The sequence below is a fragment of the Mesoplodon bidens genome (genome assembly GCF_964165515.1).
Source record: "Mesoplodon bidens genome assembly, chromosome: 6".
Lineage (NCBI taxonomy): Eukaryota > Metazoa > Chordata > Mammalia > Artiodactyla > Ziphiidae > Mesoplodon > Mesoplodon bidens.
The window spans coordinates 9,210,473-9,231,567 of record NC_138162.1 but is presented as its reverse complement, the minus strand read 5'-3'; the positions used below and the strand labels follow the sequence as shown (position 1 = coordinate 9,231,567).

The window sequence follows — 21,095 nt, the reverse complement described above, 5'->3', positions numbered from 1 at the left end:
CTAAGTAAGTTCTCCCATTTACTCAGGGGCGCCCAGGCCCTGGGGAACGTGACCCCACTAATCATGATCAGAAGATCTGTGTGCTGTGGTACCAAAGTGTCACATTTTGTACCATTTTCCTTTAACCTGTGGGCAGTCTTTTTTCAAATCTTAAAATTTGTAACGAGGTTATACCTTTCCAGTTTGTGTGATGCCCAAGCCTACTATCCTATTGTTAAAGTACTTGGGCAAACAAACAGGTAATTAAAAGCTTATTCATTGATCATGGAATCAGAAGAAAAAGAGTTAGAACGTCTCTGTTTCACAGGGTCCTAGAGAATTCCCACCTCGAAACACAGCTTTCTTCTGAAAGGTGCCCTTGCATCATTTATCTGTCCATCGCTTCATCCTTGCGGCCCTGGGCTAGCCTGGAGCTTGTCCTCTGGGGAAAGGCATTGGGGTGGATGATGGCAGCAGAGTGGCATTGGGAGCAAGGCCACTGACTCCAGTGAGTGACAGCTCGGGAGGTGACCCCCATGGGTGACTTTCAGCTGGTTTGGGGGGTTCACGGGCAGGAGTGGGCTCTCCCGGCCGAGCACACAGCAAGGAGAAGGGCTTATCGCATACAGAATGCATGGCTTGGTCAGGAAATGGTGAGGAGGTTGGCGTAGCTAGATCCCAAGGTGTGGGGAGCCAGGGTGGGAGGGCAGCTAGACCACAAAGCCAGGCTGTGAGGGCCTGGGCTGAGGCATTTGGACATCACCCCTTAAACCTGAGGAAACAGTTGAAGATTTTAAGTAAGGGAATAGCCTAAGGAGACCTGCATTGAAAGCCAACTCCAAAGATCCCTGGGGGCAAGTATGTCTGTCTGGGCCACTGAGCGCTATCTCCCTGGGGTGAGAGCCCAGAAGACACCACGAAGACCCCGCACGTGCTGGCTTCTTAACACCTTCCAGCTCTGCGTACCTTCCGTTCACATGTTTGCCCTTCTCGATCATACCTTTCTGCTTCCATCCTTGGATGACTCCCTCATGCCATGTAGGGAGGTGTTCCCACCTCTTCCTCAAGTGGTGGGAAGGCAGTGGATTGGAAGAGCTCCCTTCCTGTACCAGCTTCGCGGCCCTGACCACGCCCCTCCCTCCTGGGCTTCAGGTCTCTTTGGCAGAGTGGGGATGGCGACACCCATGGGGCTGCTGGGAGGTTTAAGAGGGCACGTGTGTAAGTGCCCTGACGCTGTTCCCTGGACGGACGCCCCTGGTGCAGTGCTCTCTGGAGCGTGGGTCAGCGCTGGCTGTAGACACCCGGACGCCCTGGGACACCTTCTCTCCTTGCCCTTTGGCTCCAGGGGTGGGGAGGGGGAGGGGAGGGGAGGCATCTGGCCCAGAACCTGCTATAACTCTTCCTGATTGTTGCTTTTGAGAAGGCTGTTTGAGTAGAATCTAGAGGAGGGCTAGAGAAATCACATTACCTACGCGATGGGCCAACCTTGGTGGATTTTGTACATTGTAACTTCTGAGGTTTAAATCCAGGTCTCAAATCACCAATGCGTATTTAATACTGATGTTGATTATTATGGTTTGTGAGACTGAGAATGTCAGGGTTGGGAGGGATTTTTTTTTTTTTACATCTTTATTGGAGTATAATTGCTTTACAATGGTGTGTTAGTTTCTGCTTTATAACAAAGTGAATCAGTTATACATATACATATGTTCCCATATCTCTTCCCTCTTGCGTCTCCCTCCCTCCCACCCTCCCTATCCCACTCCTCTAGCTGGTCACAAAGCACCGAGCTCATCTCCCTGTACTATGCAGCTGCTTGGGAGGGATTTTTGAGATCATCTGATGGCCCAGGGCTGCACAGCCCTAGCTGCACATATTCTCACCTGGGAGCTTTGAAGAACCACTGATGCCCAGAGTCCACCCTCAGACCAAGTAAATCAGAACCTCTGGGGGAGGAACAGCAGGCAGCAGTAATAATTTTTTTAAGTTGCCAGATGCTCGCATCAGCCGAGTGGCTGATGTGGCCCAAGCCGTTCACTCACAGATGAGGACACTGAGACCTGACTGGCCTACACGTGGGCCCCCTGACTCCAAGAACAGTTCTCTTCACTGTTATTTATTCAACAGGTATTTATTCTCAGTGCATCATATCAGGAGGTCCATGATGTTGGCATGACCCAGCATTGGTAAAATTAGCTGGGATCACGTGGTTGAAGTGCTGTTTGCCAGGTTTCTTCACTGTGAAATTTCTGTTTTTCCTTTTGTAATTAATATGTAATTTGTGGGAAATACTTCAGGACTATGTAAATAGCTCATTCCTCATCAGATTTTCGCCTACTAGTTTTAGCACCCATTCATTTTATAACTCCATCCTTCCTTCAGTATTTCTTACTTGGCATTTTATTATAAGGAAGAGCTTTCCCTTATCCTCAGTTTGTGGGTATTCATGTGGACTAGTGGATTCTTATTCATTCTTATCATTATTTATTTTGATGCTCAAACTTTTTCCATATATAGCCCTTGGGAGCCCTGGCTCCTGTGTCCCTCTGATGCATTTCCCCGATTCTTAGAGAACGTCTTTACTTTCTGGTGCAACAGGATGTCCCAGGTGTGTTCCTTCCCTGCTCAGTGCTGAATCAGCCATTTCTCCAAAGAGCCCTATTTCTTTTAGAGGAGAATCCTGGAAACCAAAAGCTGGGCACTGGGTATGCTCATCACTCTCAAGGTGCCATTGCTTCTAGGGCCTCAGCAAACAGAAATATATTATGTGTGTGTGTGTTGGAGCACATACACATGCATGTAAATGTACATGTATATTTACATATACGTATCTACATGTATCTACACGTATACCTGCTTTTCTTATTTTGAAGTATAGTTGATCTTCAATGTTGTGCTAATTTCTGCTGTAGAGCAAAGTGACTCAGTTATACATATATATATATATGTATACATTCTTTTTTTTAATATTCTTTTCCATTATGGTTTACACAGGAGATCGGATACAGTTCCTTGTGCTGCACAGTAGGACCTTGTTGTTTATCCATTCCAAATGTAATCGTTTGCATTGACTAACCCCAAACTCCCAGTCCATCCCTCTCCCTCCTCCCCTTCCCCTTGGCAACCACAAGTCTGTTCTTTCTACAACAGAATACTACTCAGCCATAAAAAAGAATGAGATAATGCCATTTGCAGCAACATGGATAGACCTAGAGATTATCATACTAAGTGAAGTAAGTCAGAAAGAGAAAGATAAATACCATATAACTTCACTTATATGTGGAATCTAAAATATGGCATAAATGAACCTATCTACAAAACAGAAACAGACTCACAAAGATATGTCTGCTTATTAAAACCAAGTTTATACTAACACCTCCAATTTTTTGATCCATCATCACCGAGTACCTTCCAATCTTCTTCGCATTGTTTTGCCAACTTCTCTTCCTCAACCTGAGTGTTAACTGTCAGCATCCCTCAGTGTTCGTCCTGGGCCTGCCTCTATCCTCAAGTGTTTTCTTCCAGAACATCTTCCCTTCTCTCGTGTCCTTGGTTATCACCATCCTGGTAACTCCCAGTCACTCCGTCAGGGCTCACTTCTGTACTTGCATCCGGGTGGTCCTCACCAACCAGTCTTGCATTCTTGGTCATGGTGTTCCCACCAGTGTTGGCCAGGGTCTTCCCTTGGATGTCTCAAAAGCCCCTCAAACCTGACACATCCAAAATGGAACCCACCGGCTCATCCCCACGCTTCCGACTCCACCCCACTGGCCCCCACATCCGTGCCTGGCATCCCTTTCTCCCGGCTGTTTGAGGCAGAACCTTAGACACCCCTGACTCCTCCCTTACCCCTCCACAGCCCGTTGCGGGATCCCTGGATTCTGCCATCTAAATATTCCTCCATGTGTCCGCTCCCCTCCGTTCCTACTGTCACAGTCCTAGTCCAGGCCACCAGCCCCCCTTGATTTACTGTCAGAACCTCCTCCTGGTGGTCCTGCCTCCAGCCTAACTCCCTCTCATGTGCCTGGACTAGGAGACATCCCTCAAATATAAATACAGTGTCTCACTCTCCAGCTCAAATACCCTTCAGTGGCTCCCCAGGGGCCTCACGGGGACATTCAGGCCACTTTAAATGGCAATCAAGCTCCTTATGAGCTGGCCCTTGGTTGTCACCCCACCCTTCCTTCTGTGCAAGTGTAACAAAGACTGAGATAGATCTGTAGCTACCCTGACACGGAAACCCTCTGACAGGTGAAAAAAGCAAGTTGCAGAACAGTTATGCTGTGATGCTATTTTTATTAAAAACACAAACACATACCCCCCAAAATTCTACAGTTCTTCTGTACATGCAAACATATACATAAGCCCATAGGAAATGGGCTGGGGGGGACCCCAAGGACTGTGCACAGACCACTACCCCGGCTCTTCCCCTGAGGAGACCCCTGAGATGCAGCTCTGGAGTCAAGGGGTGCTTAACGCAGCTGGACTATTGGAATTGTTTCTTTAGAGAATGTATTCGTTTTTTGAGGGATTAAAAAGAATAAAACTTAAAAATATATATTAGTTGGTTTTGAGAAGGTGAAAAGAGCTCTGGAAATGAAAGTGCATCTTCTTGGGCTGGGGCCCGAGCCCTGCCCAGGCCTGTCCCGTCCCCATCAAGGCTTTGCCTCAGTCGCAGGAGGACAGTGTGTTTAGACCATGCCTGCCTCCCCAGGAATGTGCCTGGTGGCAATACCCCTGTGTTGGCCCCTCGGTTCAGCTTTTTATTCTGCACACCCAAAGCCCTTTTTGTTGGTCTCGAGCTCACCGAGGAGTTTCTGTTCGCGTGCACTGGGGAAGCAGGTGTGAACACATAGTGATGGTGACTTACCCAGGAGCCCCTCAACAACCAACAAGGAAAAGTCTCACTTCATTGGATTTTATCTTTACTTTGAGCAAAATGCAGTTGGTCTCTGCCTCAAGCCATTAAGTACTTATAAAGTTGGTTTTTTTGTTTGTTTGTTTTTTGCATTTACAATTGTATTATGCTTTATTGCTAATTTTGGAGCATAAACGTAGCTGTCTTATTTACCACCCTCTTGGAAATCACTTTATTTTTTTAATTTTATTTTACTTTTTTGTAGGTAAGTTTTTTTTTTGTTTGTTTTGGTTTTTTTAACATCTTTATTGGAGTATAATTGCTTTACAATGGTGTGTGAGTTTCTGCTTTATAACAAAGCAAATCAGCTATACATATATATATGTTCCCATATCTCTTCCCTCTTGCGTCTCCCTCCCTCCCACCCTCCCTATCCCACCCCTCTAGGTGGTCACAAAGCACCGAGCTGATCTCCCTGTGCTATGCGGCTGCTTCCCACTAGCTATCTATTTTATGTTTGGTAGTGTATATATGTCCATGCCACTCTCTCACTTTGTCACAGCTTACCCTTCCCCCTCCCCATATCCTCAAGTCCATTCTCTAGTAGGTCTGTGTCTTTATTCCTGTCTTACCCCTAGGTTCTTCATGACATTTTTTTTTCTTAAATTCCATATATATGTGTTAGCATACAGTATTTGTCTTTCTCTTTCTGACTTACTTCACTCCGTATGACAGACTCTAGGTCCATCCACCTCATTACAAATAACTCAATTTCGTTTCTTTTTATGGCTGAGTAATATTCCATTGTATATATGTGCCACATCTTCTTTATCCATTCATCCGATGATGAACACTTAGGTTGTTTCCATCTCCTGGCTATTGTAAATAGAGCTGCAATGAACATTTTGGTACATGACTCTTTTTGAATTATGGTTTTCTCAGGGTATATGCCCAGTAGTGGGATTGCTGGGTCATATGGTAGTTCTATTTGTAGTTTTTTTTTAAGGAACCTCCATACTGTTCTCCATAGTGGCTGTACCAATTCACATTTCCACCAGCAGTGCAAGAGTGTTCCCTCTTCTCCACACCCTCTCCAGCATTTATTGTTTCTAGATTTTTTGATGATGGCCATTCTGACTGGTGTGAAATGATATCTCATTGTAGTTTTGATTTGCATTTCTCTAATGATTAATGATGTTGAGCATTCTTTCATGTGTTTGTTGGCAGTCTGTATTTAGGTCTTCTGCCCATTTTTGGATTGGGTTGTTTGTTTTTTTGATATTGAGCTGCATGAGCTGCTTGTAAATTTTGGAGATTAAACCTTTGTCAGTTGCTTCATTTGCAAATACTTTCTCCCATTCTCAGGGTTGTCTTTTGGTCTTGTTTATGGTTTCCTTTGCTGTGCAAAAGCTTTGAAGTTTCATTAGGTCCCATTTGTTTATTTTTGTTTTTATTTCCATTTCTCTAGGAGGTGGGTCAAAAAGGATCTTGCTGTGATTTATGTCATAGAGTGTTCTGCCTATGTTTTCCTCTAAGAGTTTGATAGTTTCTGGCCTTACATTTAGGTCTTTAATCCATTTTGAGCTTATTTTTGTGTATGGTGTTAGGGAGTGTTCTAATTTTATTCTTTTACATGTAGCTGTCCTTTTACACTGTACATTCCTGCCTCCTTTATCAAAGATAAGGTGACCATATGTGTGTGGGTTTATCTCTGGGCTTTCTATCCTCAGCATAATAAAGGCCATATATGACAAACCCACAGCCAACATCGTCCTCAATGGTGAAAAACTGAAAGCATTTCCACTAAGATCAGGAACAAGACAAGGTTGCCCACTCTCACCATTCTTAAGTACTTATAAAGTTTTAAAATGCGTTTCTGTAGCAGAGTGAGGATGTTGTCCTTCATATATTTAGAGCCCCTGCGGGGCACGTGGCCCAGCCTCTGTGGGCTCCCGCCTCCCAGCAGAGACCCACGAGGCGTCCTGCTGCAAAGCCCCTGGGGCCCCCTGGGCGGTTACTCCAGAAGGAGGGATGTAGGAGGGCTGGAGGGCCCTCAGCTTCCTCCCAGGATGTGGGGACCTGGAAGGGTGAAGCAGGCTGCAGGGCTAAAGTGACAGTTACTGTCAGGTGCTCTGTGTTTTGGAGGCCGGGGGGGAGGGTGGTGGCCAGAGAAATGGAGGGGAGGGCTTCCTAATTACCCACACGAATATTCGTTTATGGTGTGAAGGCGCCTTTATTTGAAGAGTATGGTATTTCTGACTAACCTGGTGAATTAGCCTCCTGATGCCCGGGGCAGTTTTCTTCTCTTTGCTTTGGGGGTTCTTTTCCAGGGGACATTTAGCACCTGGGCCCAGCTTGGGCCCTGCTCCTGCCGTCGAGCTTGACCTGTGACAGCTCAAGGGATGGCAGATGCCAGGAGAGCCATGATCCGGACACTAAGGGAAGCCCTCCTGGGTAGGCTTTGCTTCCGCACCTCCAAAAGCCTTTGGATCCGGAGTTACAGCCCCGGGTTACATAATTTAATGTGGATGCACTTGTGTTTTTATGTAAAAGCAGGGAGAAGAAAAAGGTCTACCTTGGAAGGGCTTTTCCTCTAGTGCCGTGATGATGACAGTTACAGAGCAGTTAGTTTGTACCTGAGCCTTATGCTTTTTAAAAAATTTTTATTTATTTTTTATACAGCAAGTTCTCATTAGTTACCTACTTTATACATAGTAGTGTATATATGTCAATCCCAATCTCCCAGTTCATCCCACCCCCACTTTCCCCCCTTGGTGTCCATACGTTCATTCTCTACATCCGTCTCTATTTCTGCCTTGCAAACCGGTTCATCTGTACCATTTTTCTAGATTCCACATATGTGTGTTAATATATGATATTTGTTTTTCTCTTTCTGACTTACTTCACTCTGTATAACAGTCTCTAGGTCCATCCACGTCTCTACAAATGTCCCAGTTTCGTTCCTTTTTATGGTTGAGCAATATTCCTTTGTATATATGCACCACGTCTTCTTTATCCAATCGTCTGTCGATGGGCATTTAGGTTGCTTCCATGACCTGCTGAGCCTTATGCTTTTTTCTCATTTAAACTTCACAGCAATCCAGGTATGATTTCCTTCCTTCTACAGTCAAAGAATCAGGCACAGAGAGATTGAACGCTTGTCCTAAGTCAGAGGTGGGGCAGCGGGCCTGACCTGAATTCACTCCTCTGAAGAGGGCTGCTTGGTGTGCCTGCTGCAGACCCCTGGCCCCTTCTGGTTTCTTCCCGTCAGCCATGCTGCGGAGCAGCCGTGGCTGTCCCCCTTCACCGAGGACAGGCAGACGCGGAGGCTGAGTGACGTGCCCGGGCCCTAGGGTGCTCGTGCGTAAGGCTCCTCTTTCCTCCCTCGGAGCCACCTCATGCGTGGGACTCAGGGAGGCTCTCGCCGTGGCTGATCAATCACTCCTTTTGGCTTATGAATAACATGGCAAAACAAATTACTTTGGGGATCTAGAAGGAAGTTGTTGGCCTTGTGTAAACTCAATTGGAATGTCACCTAGCAGACAGCTCTGGGGCGTCTACAAATGTCTTCTAAGGAATATCCCCAAAGTGAAATCACCAGGAAAGCCGAAAGGGCTTGGTGTTTTGGTTTACAAATGAGTTTTGAGAAACGGCCTTGAGATCTAGAGTTGCTGGCATTTTTCCCATCACAAATTGTAAAGAACCTTTGAAATGCCGCAGGAAAGGGGAGAAGAAAGGGCCAGGTTGCTGATTATTTACAGCTCTGAGCCCCAAGCAGGCCCACGGAATTAAAGGTCTCCTACCATTCCAACTGCATTCAATTTTATTCTGAAAATGACTGCCTGCCAGTAAGCCACACTGTTCACCCTCATCTCTGCAAGGACTTCTGAGGAACCATGACCAGGCTCACTTAACACCACTTGGCAACTGTAAGCAGACAACAATGGAAGTGCTAGTGATGGAGTCTTTTTTAAAATTTTACATTTTTTTTACCACATGACTTTACGAATCTCTTTATCAAGTGCGTTGAAATTAACACGTGTCGATTGGAGTATTTCCTCGTTGAGGAAGGAATCGGCAGGCCTGACCAAGGTGATGGGCTGGTCCTGGCCTGGTGCCTTTGGGAGCTGGTCAGCGGTGGGTTTGTGCTGAGCCCTCAGAAGTCCAGGGGTGTGCATTTGGAGGGGAGAATCAAGGGAAGGCTCTGAGGGATTGCCTTGGCGAGTACAATTACACAGTAGCTCCCGTACGCGGGAGCTGTGACCCTATCCCCTTGCCAGGCAGAGTTCCTACAGATTCATGGCAGAGCTGTCTGTGCAAAAGCCGAAATCCAGTTTTATGTCCAAACAGATACGGCCTGCAAATTGGACTTCTTCCCCTAGGAAAGCAAAGGCAGGTATCCCGGTCAGTTGGGAAAAAAAGAAAAAAACTCACCCCCGCCTCCTTTCCTTCTTTAGAATAGGGGGTGGTATTAATACAGTAGCAGATTAGAGCTTTATTTGTTTAAACCTTGCAGATTCTGTAAGCATTCACAATCCTCTTGACTTGTAGTGCCTGATTGTAAAAAGAACAGTTGAATGAGCTCATTGTTTCCTGGTTTTTTTCTTTAATGTATTTTACAAACACTCTGGTGACAGGCCTGACACACTGATTTCTATGTACTCGCACTTCAGTTTGGGATTACAGCATTAATAACAGAGTTCCATGCATCATGCCATTTTTAAGCATGATCGTTATGATAAAGGGCATATACTTAATTACAGGCCTGCTTAATTACAGCTCTGCTGAAGCTCGTTTGTTTAGGAGAATGCTAATTGCGCCACGGAGCCCACGGCACAGCCTCGCTTTCATCTGCTCGACGCCGCTCAGTGCAGGGGATCAGCGTTTTGTTAAAACTGCCACCAAAAATAAAATAGGGAAAGGAAAAGAAAGGAAGACGATGAAGAAAGCACCGTCCTGGTCCCGAAAGGGAGCCTGCCTGGCACAGGGCTCTGGATTGTAGCAGAAGCCCACGTTGGCTGTGTGCCCCTTCCAGCCCTCACAGTACCTCCTAGGACAGCCGGCTGTGTTGTCCCTGCCTTACAGGCAGGGCGGCCAAGGCTCAGAGAGGCGAGACTGCCTCTCGCCACACGTGCTGCCCCATGGAGTTCAGGCCCCTCCTCCCTGCCACACCCACGGCAGCACCACACCCACAGCTCTGGACTTGAATCCTGGCCCCATCAAGCTGTGTAACTCCTGCAGCCTCAGTTTCCTTAAACGTAACTTGCACGTGATCATTTTGAGGGTTACGTTATTTGGTGCATGTTCGCTCTCTAGTATGAGGTCAGTCAATGCGGTTTCCTTTCCTTTTCTCTCTTCCTAGCCTAGAACTGGGCTAGGGGAGAAGCTCTGTTACAGCCAAGGTTTAAGGGAGCCGAGGAGCCTGGAGGGCGGACTGCTCTGGGTCCCGGGAATGCCGCCTTTGGTGCTAGTGAGGAAAGGATAGACTTCTGTGTCCTGCTTCTGGGTTGTGAGCGTGCATCCGTCAGGCCGTGTCCGTGTGAGAACCCTGTAGAACCCCAGGCTGACTGGGAGGGCCGGTTGGGGGGCAGACATGTGCCCCCTGAGCAGTGGCTCCGTGAGAGGTGCCCCCTCGTCACGGCTCTCCCTCCATCCCCTCCACTGCACGTCACTCCGAGGAGGACTCGGCAGCAGGCCGAAGGCTAGAAGGAGGATCACGGTGAGGTCGAAACGCTGGCCTCAGCTCGGGAAACAAGGAAGGAAGGAAGGAAACGTGGCTCCCCACAAGGAGCCCGGATGGAGATGATCTATGAACTTCTTTTGGAACGCATGAAAAATGTGTGCCATTGATTTTAAGAATTATGTTTGGCAAACCTCTAGATATCTTAAAATATGGAAAGGCTGCCCAGATAAGGAGAACAGAAATGGATGTCATGGTATTAGAAGGGGATTTAGCAGTCCCACAGATCAGCTTTCTAGCAACACATAAAACCCCTCCCGGGCTTCCCTGGTGGCGCAGTGGTTGAGAGTCCGCCTGCCGATGCAGGGGACACGGGTTCGTGCCCCGGTCTGGGAAGATCCCACATGCCGCGGAGCGGCTGGGCCTGTGAGCCGTGGCTGCTGAGCCTGCGTGTCCGGAGCCTGTGCTCCGCAAGGGGAGAGGCCACAACAGTGAGAGGCCCGCCTACCGCAAAAAAAAAAAAAAAAAAAAAAAAAAAAAAAAAAAAAAAACCCCTCCCTAACTCCCTGACAAGCGGCCGTCCACCTGGACCTTTGTCGGCCAGTTCTGCTGGTCCCGCCTTCTGCCTTTCCCCAAGGAGGGCAGGGTCCCCCCTCTGAATCGTGCCCCGTCTCTCTAGCCCCTCTTCTTGTGACAGCTCTGAGAACGTGTGCAGACATTGGACCACATTCACCTTCAAGGCCTCTCGTATCTGGACCCAACCCTATCTTGCTGCACTTCCCATGTGCCGGGCACGGCGCTGGGCTCTCGGGTGCCAGGTGGGGTGCAAGGATGAACAAAAGTGGACGGGATCAGGCCTTCCTGGAGCAGCAGGTCTGATGGCTTCCTCTCCTTCCCTCCTGTGGGCTGGCTTCAGGTCCCTCACCATCTGGCAGGCTGCCCAGGACGACCCTCTGAGAGTGCAGTCCCAGCACTGAACCCCTCCCTTGAGCCCGGAGCAGACCAAGGTGGGCAGCTCCCTCACCCTGGCACCAGGACTGCTGCACTGTCCCTTACAATGCCATCCCTCCCCCTTTCTAAACAGTCAAGTCACGCTGTTGACTTGTTCAACTACAGACCAGTCTTTTTTCATGTCTTCTGCTGTTATTCCAGCATGAACATCTCTTTCATTCCATCTAACGCAGTTGGTGTTGTGGACTTAAAGTACAGGACTTAGCATTGACCTTTAGTAAATTCCATCTGTTAAATTTAGCCCGTGACTCCAGCTTTTTGAGATCTTTATTGGTCTTTTGTTATCCAGTTTGTAGACTGTCCTCATCAGCCACATACTGGATAAGCCCACTATGCATGTCTTCATTAGAATAATTGATAGCCCCCTGGGCACCCTCCAGAGAGGTCACTTGAGGTCAACATCATTTTATTAATCAGCTTCTTGAACGTCTAGTCCAACCAGTTATGGATTCTCCTACCCTTAACATTGTCCAGCTGTATTTATCCATCTTGTCCATATGCATATGGGTAACATGGGAAACTTGTCAAGTGCTGTGCTAAAATCCACGTTCTTATCAGCCTACCATAGTCTTGGCTATATTAGATTTTTTAAATAAGTGGAACTTGGTTGGCATATCATCTGTTTAGCAGACTCTCACTGGCTCCTGGGGACTCTGGCTCCCCTTTGCAGGGACTCGGGGCGTGTCACCATGGCGACTGTTCCTCTTGAGCCAGCTCCCATTCAGGAGCTTCAGCCCCTGGGATCCTATGGACTCTCTTTTCTTCCAAGATTGTTAAAGTCTGTTGTCTAGAATACAAGGAGCATCCAGCTGTGCCCGTCTTTCTGTCCTGAACTCTAAGATAAGGTGGTAACTTATCCCCGAGTTCGCAACTCTCTCCCTTCCCAGCTCCCCTTGAGGTCAGATTAGGTCCGAGTGGATCTCCACGCCGTCTCCTCTGCTGCTAAACCCCGTCAGGAGGGCATCAGCCCCGCAGTCCGGAGGGCCACCCTCACTGCTGCCTCTTGCTTCGCAGACAGTCTTGGGAAGGCATCTTCCCTTTGTTCTCTCCAAATGTCCCCAGGCTGGAGCCCCGTTACAGGGAATGCTGAGCGCCCCAGGAACCCCCTGTGCTGGGGGATGACAGAGGTGACTCACACGTGGATGGCCAGAACCCTCAGCCGAGAGGGGAGATGCGGCCCTGGCTAGGCACCCAGGGGGCCATTCTGAGCGGATCCCAGAGGGATGGCGGTGGGTGGACGTAGGGTGAAGGGGAGGGGCATCCTGTACGGAGGGGCAGTAAGCACCTCACCTTGGAAATCCTCCTGTCTCTTCCCTTTGTATGCAGGCTTGACTGCCAGCCTCACGCTGGGCAGGGGTCACCAGCCTTCCTCACTTTCGCCCAGTGCTCCCCAGGTCTCTCATTTCCCGGGGTAGTCGGGCCTTTGCAGGTCACTTACCACCTTGTCAGAACACCAGTTCTCTGAACATGTGTTGACATTTGGATGCAAACAACTGTCACCAGGGAGAAGGGAGATCTTCACCATATCTTACCAGAAACCCCCAGACACTAAGGAGGTCTTTAAACACCAAAGGCAGAAAGCCTAGTGAATGAACGAGCGGGGTTCTCCGCTTAGCGATGTGGCCAAAGATGTGCTCACTGGAAACCGCTCTCCAGCGTTGGGTCAGATTGCTACCTGAGTGCAGGAAGGGAGCTCTGCCCTGGGCCCTGCCATCTGTCTCCTGGGCAGAGAGAAGCTGGGAAAGAGGTGCGTGTGTGCAGACACGTGTGCAGAGAGCAGAGAGTGACATGGCCAGGGCAGGTGACAACAGGGGGCTTTGAGAATCTGAAGAAGTAAAGTAGGCTGTGGCTTCTAGCGCCTGACTTGGGGTGGCCAGGATGGGGGCGGTGCCTTAACGGTGAGGGGGATGGCCAAGGAAAGAGTGGCTTCGAAAAGACCATGATGGGTCTGATGGGGCTGTTTGCACACAAGCCCACCTCCTGGCCCGTAGGTCTGATGGGAAGGAGCTGGTAGAAGGGCCAGCTAGACACTTGGGGAGGGACTGGTAATGTTGTCAAAACCGTGAAAGGCCCTGGTGTGGAAGAAGCAGGTTTGCTCTCAGAACTTCCATGTATACCTCATGGAAGGGCCAAAGACTGGAGTCACTGCTTGGCACCTGTGTGGGCTGTGACCCCCAGTCTGTGAATGATCAGAAATGCTGCCAGTGCTGCATGCTCTCCTGCCTCCGTGGCTTTTGAAAGGGGGCCGGGGTCAGAGTGCCGCATGGGGTGAGCCTTGACTCCCAGCCACGTTGAGAGCACGGTGGCAACTTCTGGGAAGGGAGCTTGGCCTCTCCTTGGGTCCTGGGTGGGCCTGGTCCTGCTCTTTCTAGAAGGCGTCGTGGCCTTTCCGGGATCATCTGTTCAGGGATGGGTTTTCCCAGCTGGAAGTGAACATAGGTGCTCAGATTTCATTAGTATATTTGCGTGTGTGCTGTATTGTGTAAGGTTACTGTGGGCTTTCCCCTGCCTTTCTGGGGAGCTGTCACACTGTCCCCGGTGCTTAGCTGGTCCTCTTCCAGGCAGTGGGGGCAGGTCGCAGGGCCTCCGTGATGCGAGGTCTCTGACCACAGACGTCTCTGTCGGAGCCCCGTGGCCAAGCAGGCTTCCCAGGAAAGGAGGAGGTTTCCAGTGCAGCAGCTGCGGCCAGCTGTGCTACTGCTTTTTCCTCAAACTTACCAGAGAAGGTTCCATTTTTATCTTCCCAGAAATTATGAATGTAGCTTAAAATGAGACATTTGGCTCATCTTGCTGATCAGAGAGGCTTTGTCCCAGATTTCTTTTCTTTCTCTTATTTCCTTTCCTTCTTTCTGTTTCTGTGACTCTTATTTCTTAGAACTGAAAAAAAAATTGTCCACCACTTGTGTACAGAGAGGGCCCCATCTTAGATGTCGGGGGAGGCAGAGATGATCGTGTCCCAGGGAACTCGTCACTCGGTTTCTTCCTGTGACCACAATTTACCAGAAAACCACTGCCCTCGGCGTGACGCTCCACGCCACGCCACGCCAGTGGCTGGGACCAGGGAGTCCGGCTTTGGCCTCTGCTCAGACCTGAGGGCGAAGCCGGGCCCCAGGAGAAGCCTCCGCCCGCCCCACAGCCCGCGGCTGCCTGGCCTTCGCGCTGCGGGGTAGCGGCGTCACGCTCGGTGCAGTGCGACCTGCTCCTCCGTGTCATGAGGTTTCCACGCTGACGTCATTATTCCGCTCCTCCCGGGAGAGGGCGCGCTCGGGGAGGCAGCTCCCGGTCGTGATTTGACAGCGATGACCTGGGGACTTGGTGGGACCTGGGGACTTGGTGGGCGCGGGGCTGTGGGAGAGGAACTGAACCGCTGACACACACCCCCGCCCCGTTTTCCTTTGCTGGGGACCCATTCCCGCCCCTTCTGTGTCCTGTTAATACTGAGCAGACAGGGGAGCCGCGATTCAGCCCAGGAAAGCGGACCAGGAGCCGGCGATAGTGGCCGGGCAGCCCCGCCTGCCGAGCACCTGGGCGCCGGGGGCGGAGCCTCACACAGCCCGCACACACCTACTCCTTCGCAGGCCACGCCGTCTTCTTTACGCGCAGGCTCAGCGGCCATGGCTGACGGGCCCAGCCGCTCCGCGGCATGTGGGATCCTCCCGGACCGGGGCACGAACCCGTGTCCCCTGCATCCGCAGGCGGACCCCCAACCACTGCGCCACCAGGGAAGCCCGCACCGTCTTCCTTTTAAACTCAAGCGCACCCAAAGCCGTGGCCAGGGTCCAAACCCAGTCTGTCTGACTCCAGAACCACTCTTTCCTCCAATCTGGACCCTTCCCGGGAGCCTGACAGCCTGGCTGTGATCAGGCTCAGCTGGAAGGACATCTCAGGAACACTGCCCACCTCTTCGCCGAGCCCGGCCTTGTCCCCTCAGCCCTCGTGTGCCTCTGTCCTGCCACCAGCCCTTCGGTGGCTCCCACCGCTTACAGGCTGGACCCCAGGTGGGCTCTGGACCCTTCCCTGCTCTCACAGCTCGTCTGCAGTTCGGCGGGGCGTCTGCCTCGCTCACCAGGTGTGTGTCCTTCCCGGGAGCAGGAATGGTACCTGGGCACCCATTGCCCTCGGCCCCACTCACCTGTGCACGTGTCGGCCGGCTCCAGCCCTGACCGGCCCGTACTGTCTGTGTCAGTATCTCAAGGTACTGAACATCAGTGGTGTCTGCAATGCCATTTCCTCTCTTTTTTTCTTCTTTTGCAGCAATGGATGGTGTGCCATTTATGATTTCAGAGAAGTTTTCTTGTGTTCCAGAAAGTGTAAGTTTTTGTTTGTTTGTTTGTTTGCGGTACGCGGGCCTCTCACTGTTGTGGCCTCTCCCGTTGCGGAGCACAGGCTCCGAACGCGCAGGCTCAGCAGCCATGGCTTACGGGCCCAGCCGCTCCGCGGCATGTGGGATCCTCCCAGACCGGGGCACGAACCCATGTCCCCTGCATTGGCAGGCGGACTCCCAACCACTGCGCCACCCGGGAAGCCCCACAAAGTGTAAGTTTTAAGCACGATCCCTCTCCCCTTCTGCCCCACTCCCCTGCCCCTGCCAGAATCACTGCTGTCCTCGTGTTCTCCCCCCGCTGGAAGCTCAGCCCTGCAGCCTACAGCAGGGCTGCCTGAGAGCCGGAAGTGAGTCGTGTTCCTCCCTGGGCCCCTTCAGCTAATGCTGCACGTAGTGGGTGCTTGAGAAGTGAAAGAAGGGATGAGGGTGGGGAGGGAGCAAGACAGACGAGCAGACACACTCAGACGCAGACGCAGCCAAGGCTTTTTGATTCAAATGTGATGGTAAATTGTACTGAACTTCACCGGCTGTAAATGTTCTTGCTTTCCAAGCTCACCTTACTAATTTCTGTTCTTTTTTATTTAACAAAGTCAATGTCCAGCAGAAAGAAAGCTGCCTCACTTCCCCATTGCCCCATTCCGTGATGACCACGTTCTCTGCTCTAAATCGCAGGCATCCGAGTGGCAGGGCTGGGCCTGCTAGTGCAGGGTGCCCTGCAGCTGTGGGTCTCCCGCCCACTGCAGGCTAGCACGGACCCCATGATACACGTGAGGCAACTGAGGCCAGGCTGGGCCCTTGAGCTATCTTTAGTGACAGAGGGACTGAGTGAGCTAGCTGGGTCTGAAGGCCAGAACCCAGATCGTGAGAAGCACCCAGCACGCACAGCTTTGCGGGCCCTGCCTGGCACCCCTGTGCCCTCTCTCCGGTGGTGCCTGCCCCCCAGTGTGGCAGTGGCCCTCCCTCAGCTGTGCAGGCCTGCTCCATGCTGGCTCAGTAGACTGCTTTCTGGGCTTTTTATTTTTTTTTTTATTTTTTATTTTTTTGCGTTACGCAGGCCTCCCACTGCTGTGGCCTCTCCCGTTGCGGAGCACAGGCTCCGGACGCACAGGCCCAGCGGCCATGGCTCACGGGCCCAGCCGCTCCGTGGCATGTGGGATCTTCCCGGACCGGGGCACGAACCTGCATCCCCTGCATCGGCAGGCGGACTCTCAACCACTGCGCCACCAGGGAAGCCCCTCTGGGCTTTTTAAAATCCTTTCTGCAGAAGTTTGCTTTGACTAGCTAATAAACATGAAGGCCCTAGTTTGGGCACCAGCTAAAGAATCCTTCAGTGTTTTTCTTGGACCCAGCTTAAAACCACCCAGCTCGCGATTTGACCTGCACTGGAGTTTCCATTTTCATGAAATATAATAGGCCTTCTCTGAACCCTTCTGGTAAGCAGCTTAATCTTGAAAAGCGCTCGTGACTTGACCTGCGGAGCCTGAGTAACTTCAGCTGACTCCACTTGGCCGCGTTGCCATGGAGACGCTGGCGCCTCTCCCGCCCACTCCCTGGGAGAGGCTGTTCTGTCCTGCGCACCGGCTCCAATCAGGAAAGTTTAGTGGGGCAGTTAGAGCCTAATGATACAACAGCTGGACCTCTGCTGGATCCCGGGCCGCTCAGGCAGGCAGCCCCACTCTCGCACCACTCGGGCTGGCAGCAGGAGAAAGCCAAACTGTTTTGTGGCTACTGGCAGAGCAGCCCCAGGAGCTGAGTGCCTAATTCGGTGGCCCTGTCCCAAGATCGGGCTCTGCCGACTCAGCAAGCGCTCAGGCAGGCGGATTCGGGCCAAGCCCGGTGCAAGCGTTTCCCTGCGCTTCTGTGTTTAATCTCAGCAGCCCAGCCGGCAGGGCCCGCCCGCAGTGCTTTGTAACCGGAGAGGAAAGGCTCGAGTGATTAACCTGCCGCCGCTGCATCACGAAGGGGCACTGAGCCCAGTTAGAATCCAGGTCCTCGGGCTCAGAGCCGGCCTCTTTCTACTACCCCTCCCAGGAAATCCCCCGCCTCTGGGCTGCAGTTCAGAACCGTGAAGGCCCTGGGGTTTTGTCAGAGATTCTCAGGTTTCACCTGTTCATCCCCGGCTGCCAGCTGCTGGCCTGGGCTGCAGAAGGCTGGGCTGGTACCCCTCGGGAATACAGACCACTGATGATCCCTGAGGGGACTCGGACCAGGGACCTCAGAGACCGGGTTCCCTCCACCCCTCACCGTGCATTATTTCAGCACAGGCTTCTCTGGGCCTCCAGCTGACTCTTGTTGCCATGTGCATTTGATTTTTCATGCTGTCTGGAAAAGCCAGCGTTTTTAAAGAAAGGTCCCCATCTCTATGAAGTCACAGAAATGCCCATTAAAATGCAGTGTTACCATTTTCCACCACCACTGACTTCTTAAACGACAGTTGATGGGCAGTTCCTTCATTACCCTTGCATTTTCAAAGACCTGGAATTCCCTCCAGCTCCTTCTCTGATGCCAAGGAGTCCCAGGCAGAAGATTGGCTGCCTGCCTCATGGAGTTCCTTAGACCCGTTCCAGCACACAGGCGCAGATGTCAGGGCGGTGTGGGGAAGCCGTGGGCACCTCCATCCCCGCGGCTGCAGAAAGAGCACACCGGCTTTTCCTGTGGGCAGGGAGAGACAAGAGGCAGAAATGATTGGTGACAGTCATGGTCTTTCAGGAGACCCGTGACCCGCCCCCCGGGTGCTGTAGACAGGTGCCTAGGCCGGGGTCCCCACCAGAAGGGACCCCGGTGACGGCCAGGTTTTCTGAGTCTGTGCCAGCTACTGGTCCATTTACCCTCACTCATCACTACAGTCACACTGATGGTTTCCATGGAAAAGGAGTGGAGAAAACGCCAGATCACAAGGGGGTTTGAAGTGTCACAATTGTGAATAAGAACAAATGTGAAGCAGCATTTTTCCAGCCGTTTAAAAGGATGACTTGATCTGTATTTTCAGATGCAGCCCTTTGATCTCTTGGGAATCACCATCAAATCTCTGGCAGAAATTGAAAAAGAGGTAAGCAAGCTTCCCAGAGCGGGACAGGTGGGGGGCTTAGGTCATCACTCACTCGACCCAGGGTCTCCCATCCCTATTAGGGTTTGTGTTCCAGGAACAGGAGGGACCTAGGTGTGGGGTGACCCTCTGAGAAAAATACTTTCATTGCATTCAAGTTTATTTCTGAGAAAAAGAAACTCACTTTTAATGTGTATATTACCTAAAGAAATAAGACAGAAGGTTTTACATGATACATGGAACAATCAGTTCTGCTTCATTTTTTTTTTTAATGTCATGGCGTAAAGAAGGTAGAGGTTGGGGTGTGTGTGCAGAGTTGGTTTTTCCTCTTTCTGTTTTATTATTTGCCACCAGTAGGAGTTTGGGGAAATGTCAGAGGCTCTTCGTGATTTAGAGGAAGGATCACGGTACATTCCATTGTGCTTGATAAGCCAGACCCCACTTGGCAGCCTGTTTCGAAAGAGTTTGGATGTTTTCCTAATAAAAAAGAAAGAAATCCAGGATTGGAGCACATGTGACAACTCCGAAGAAGGAGAGCTGAGATAATGGAATCAAGCTAGAGGTCAGATCTGCTGGTGGTCTCCCCACTTTCATAAGACAGCGTTAGCGTGTGTGTCGTCTTTCACATGTAGACGGTTGTTAAGTGGTCACGTGTTTGCAGCCAGCTCTCCTCTGAGAGGCACATTTGTCTCAAAGATGGAAATGGTAGAACCATTTCAATATTCTCAGTTCCTCTGGGTTTTCTGTTGTGTACCCAGCTTTCAGAAGCAGGTTGCATTATTGAAAGATGACTGAAATCAAGGAAAATTGAATCAATGTAGTACAACAAATTTCTAAACCTGTCATAGCAAAAACAAGACGAAAAAGTCCCCTTTTGTCTTTGATTTTCAGTAAATCATAAAAACCAACGTGATTGTCATCTATAGATTTTTGGGGGTGGGGGTAAACTTAGGAAAAAGAATTTCTGGCTACCACACCAGAAATATACATGTGCATGGAGCCCCAGGTCAGTCTTGCTCAAAATTAAGGCGGCTGTCCGCTTACAGACTGCCTTTGCTTGGGGTCTCGCACAGGGTGGCGCCAGCAAGCCTATATGGAATGCCTTTGCTGGGATGTGCTCTGGCAGCAGGCGGTGAAGCAGGGCCAGGCGTGGCCTGTGACCTTTCAGGATGGACAAGGTCACACAGACCTTAAGGGGCGCGCGTGGGGGTCCGGTGGTCACACCCCCTCTCTGCTTAAAGCCAGGATAACAGTAGAACCTGTCTCACGAACACTAAATGGATAGATGTGTGAAGCACTGCAGACAGCAATTGCTCGTCACCCTGGGTAGGTGGGGTAGGTGGTGAGTGCCAGAGACTGGGCAGCTGTGAATGTCTCCCCTTCTCTCCCCGCCCATCCTCCTGGGCTGTAACCAGAGCCCCGTTCATTGAAGCACCTGCTACGTGCTCCGCTCTGGGCCTGGGCTTTACCTCCGTCATCACCGATTCTCACCCCAAGTTGACCAGGTGGCATTGTTCCTCCCCATTTCATGGGGCAGAAATTGAGACTGAGAGGTGAAATAATAATAATAGCCAAGACAAGACTGAGACCTAGCATGTCATACTCCAAATCCGCTCCATTATGACGTCGAGTCTGTTGCTCCCTGTCCTACTGATGGGGCTGATGGGGACAGTGGTACCTGGGAGGCCTGTCGACCTGGGTTCTGACCCCGACCGGGCCTTCAGGTTACCAGGACGGGGTGAAATAGGAGAGAGCCCAGTGCAGAGCCAGTACATGTGGTGGAAACCACCATAAGTTCTCTTAATTCTCTTCCCTGCTTAAAGGGCCAAAAATGTGTTTGGTTTGAATGTGTTGTCTTGATGTCGGGTGCTCTGAACAGAGCCTGGCGGGGCAGAATCCTCAGTTCTTCCACTTAACCTTTCTGAGCCTCAGTTTCCTCTTCTGTAAAATCAGGATAGTAATAAAAATGCCCTGTAGCGTTTATGGGTTTGACCAAGACAGTCATGGAAGTGGCTTAGAACAGCACCTGCTGTGGCTACTGCCCGGTTAGTTATCAGCGGCTGCTGTCATGGTCATGGTCACTGTTACTACTGTTCCCTGGTCCACAGGAAGCGGGGAGAGTCGGTGTAAGTCTGTCCTGTTGCAGCCTGGCGAGCTGCCCTCTTGCTGGTGGCGGAGCAGAGACAGCCCCGTTGAC

General features: G+C 50.8%; 1 protein-coding gene across 3 annotated transcripts in view; it reads left to right on the top strand.

The window, feature by feature from the left end:
- The window catches only part of MVB12B (multivesicular body subunit 12B), a 194,437-nt gene that overhangs the window by 143,788 nt on the left and 29,554 nt on the right, over positions 1-21,095 (top strand). For 2 of the 3 annotated variants that reach the window (XM_081236904.1, XM_081236903.1), the window contains exons 8-9: positions 15,783-15,838; positions 18,842-18,901. In XM_081236904.1, the coding sequence (XP_081093030.1) occupies positions 15,783-15,838; positions 18,842-18,901 (116 nt within the window). Of the gene's footprint in view, positions 1-15,782; positions 15,839-18,841; positions 18,902-19,252; positions 19,891-21,095 lie in introns of those variants that run through there. The other variant, XM_081236905.1, reaches the window with a different exon arrangement.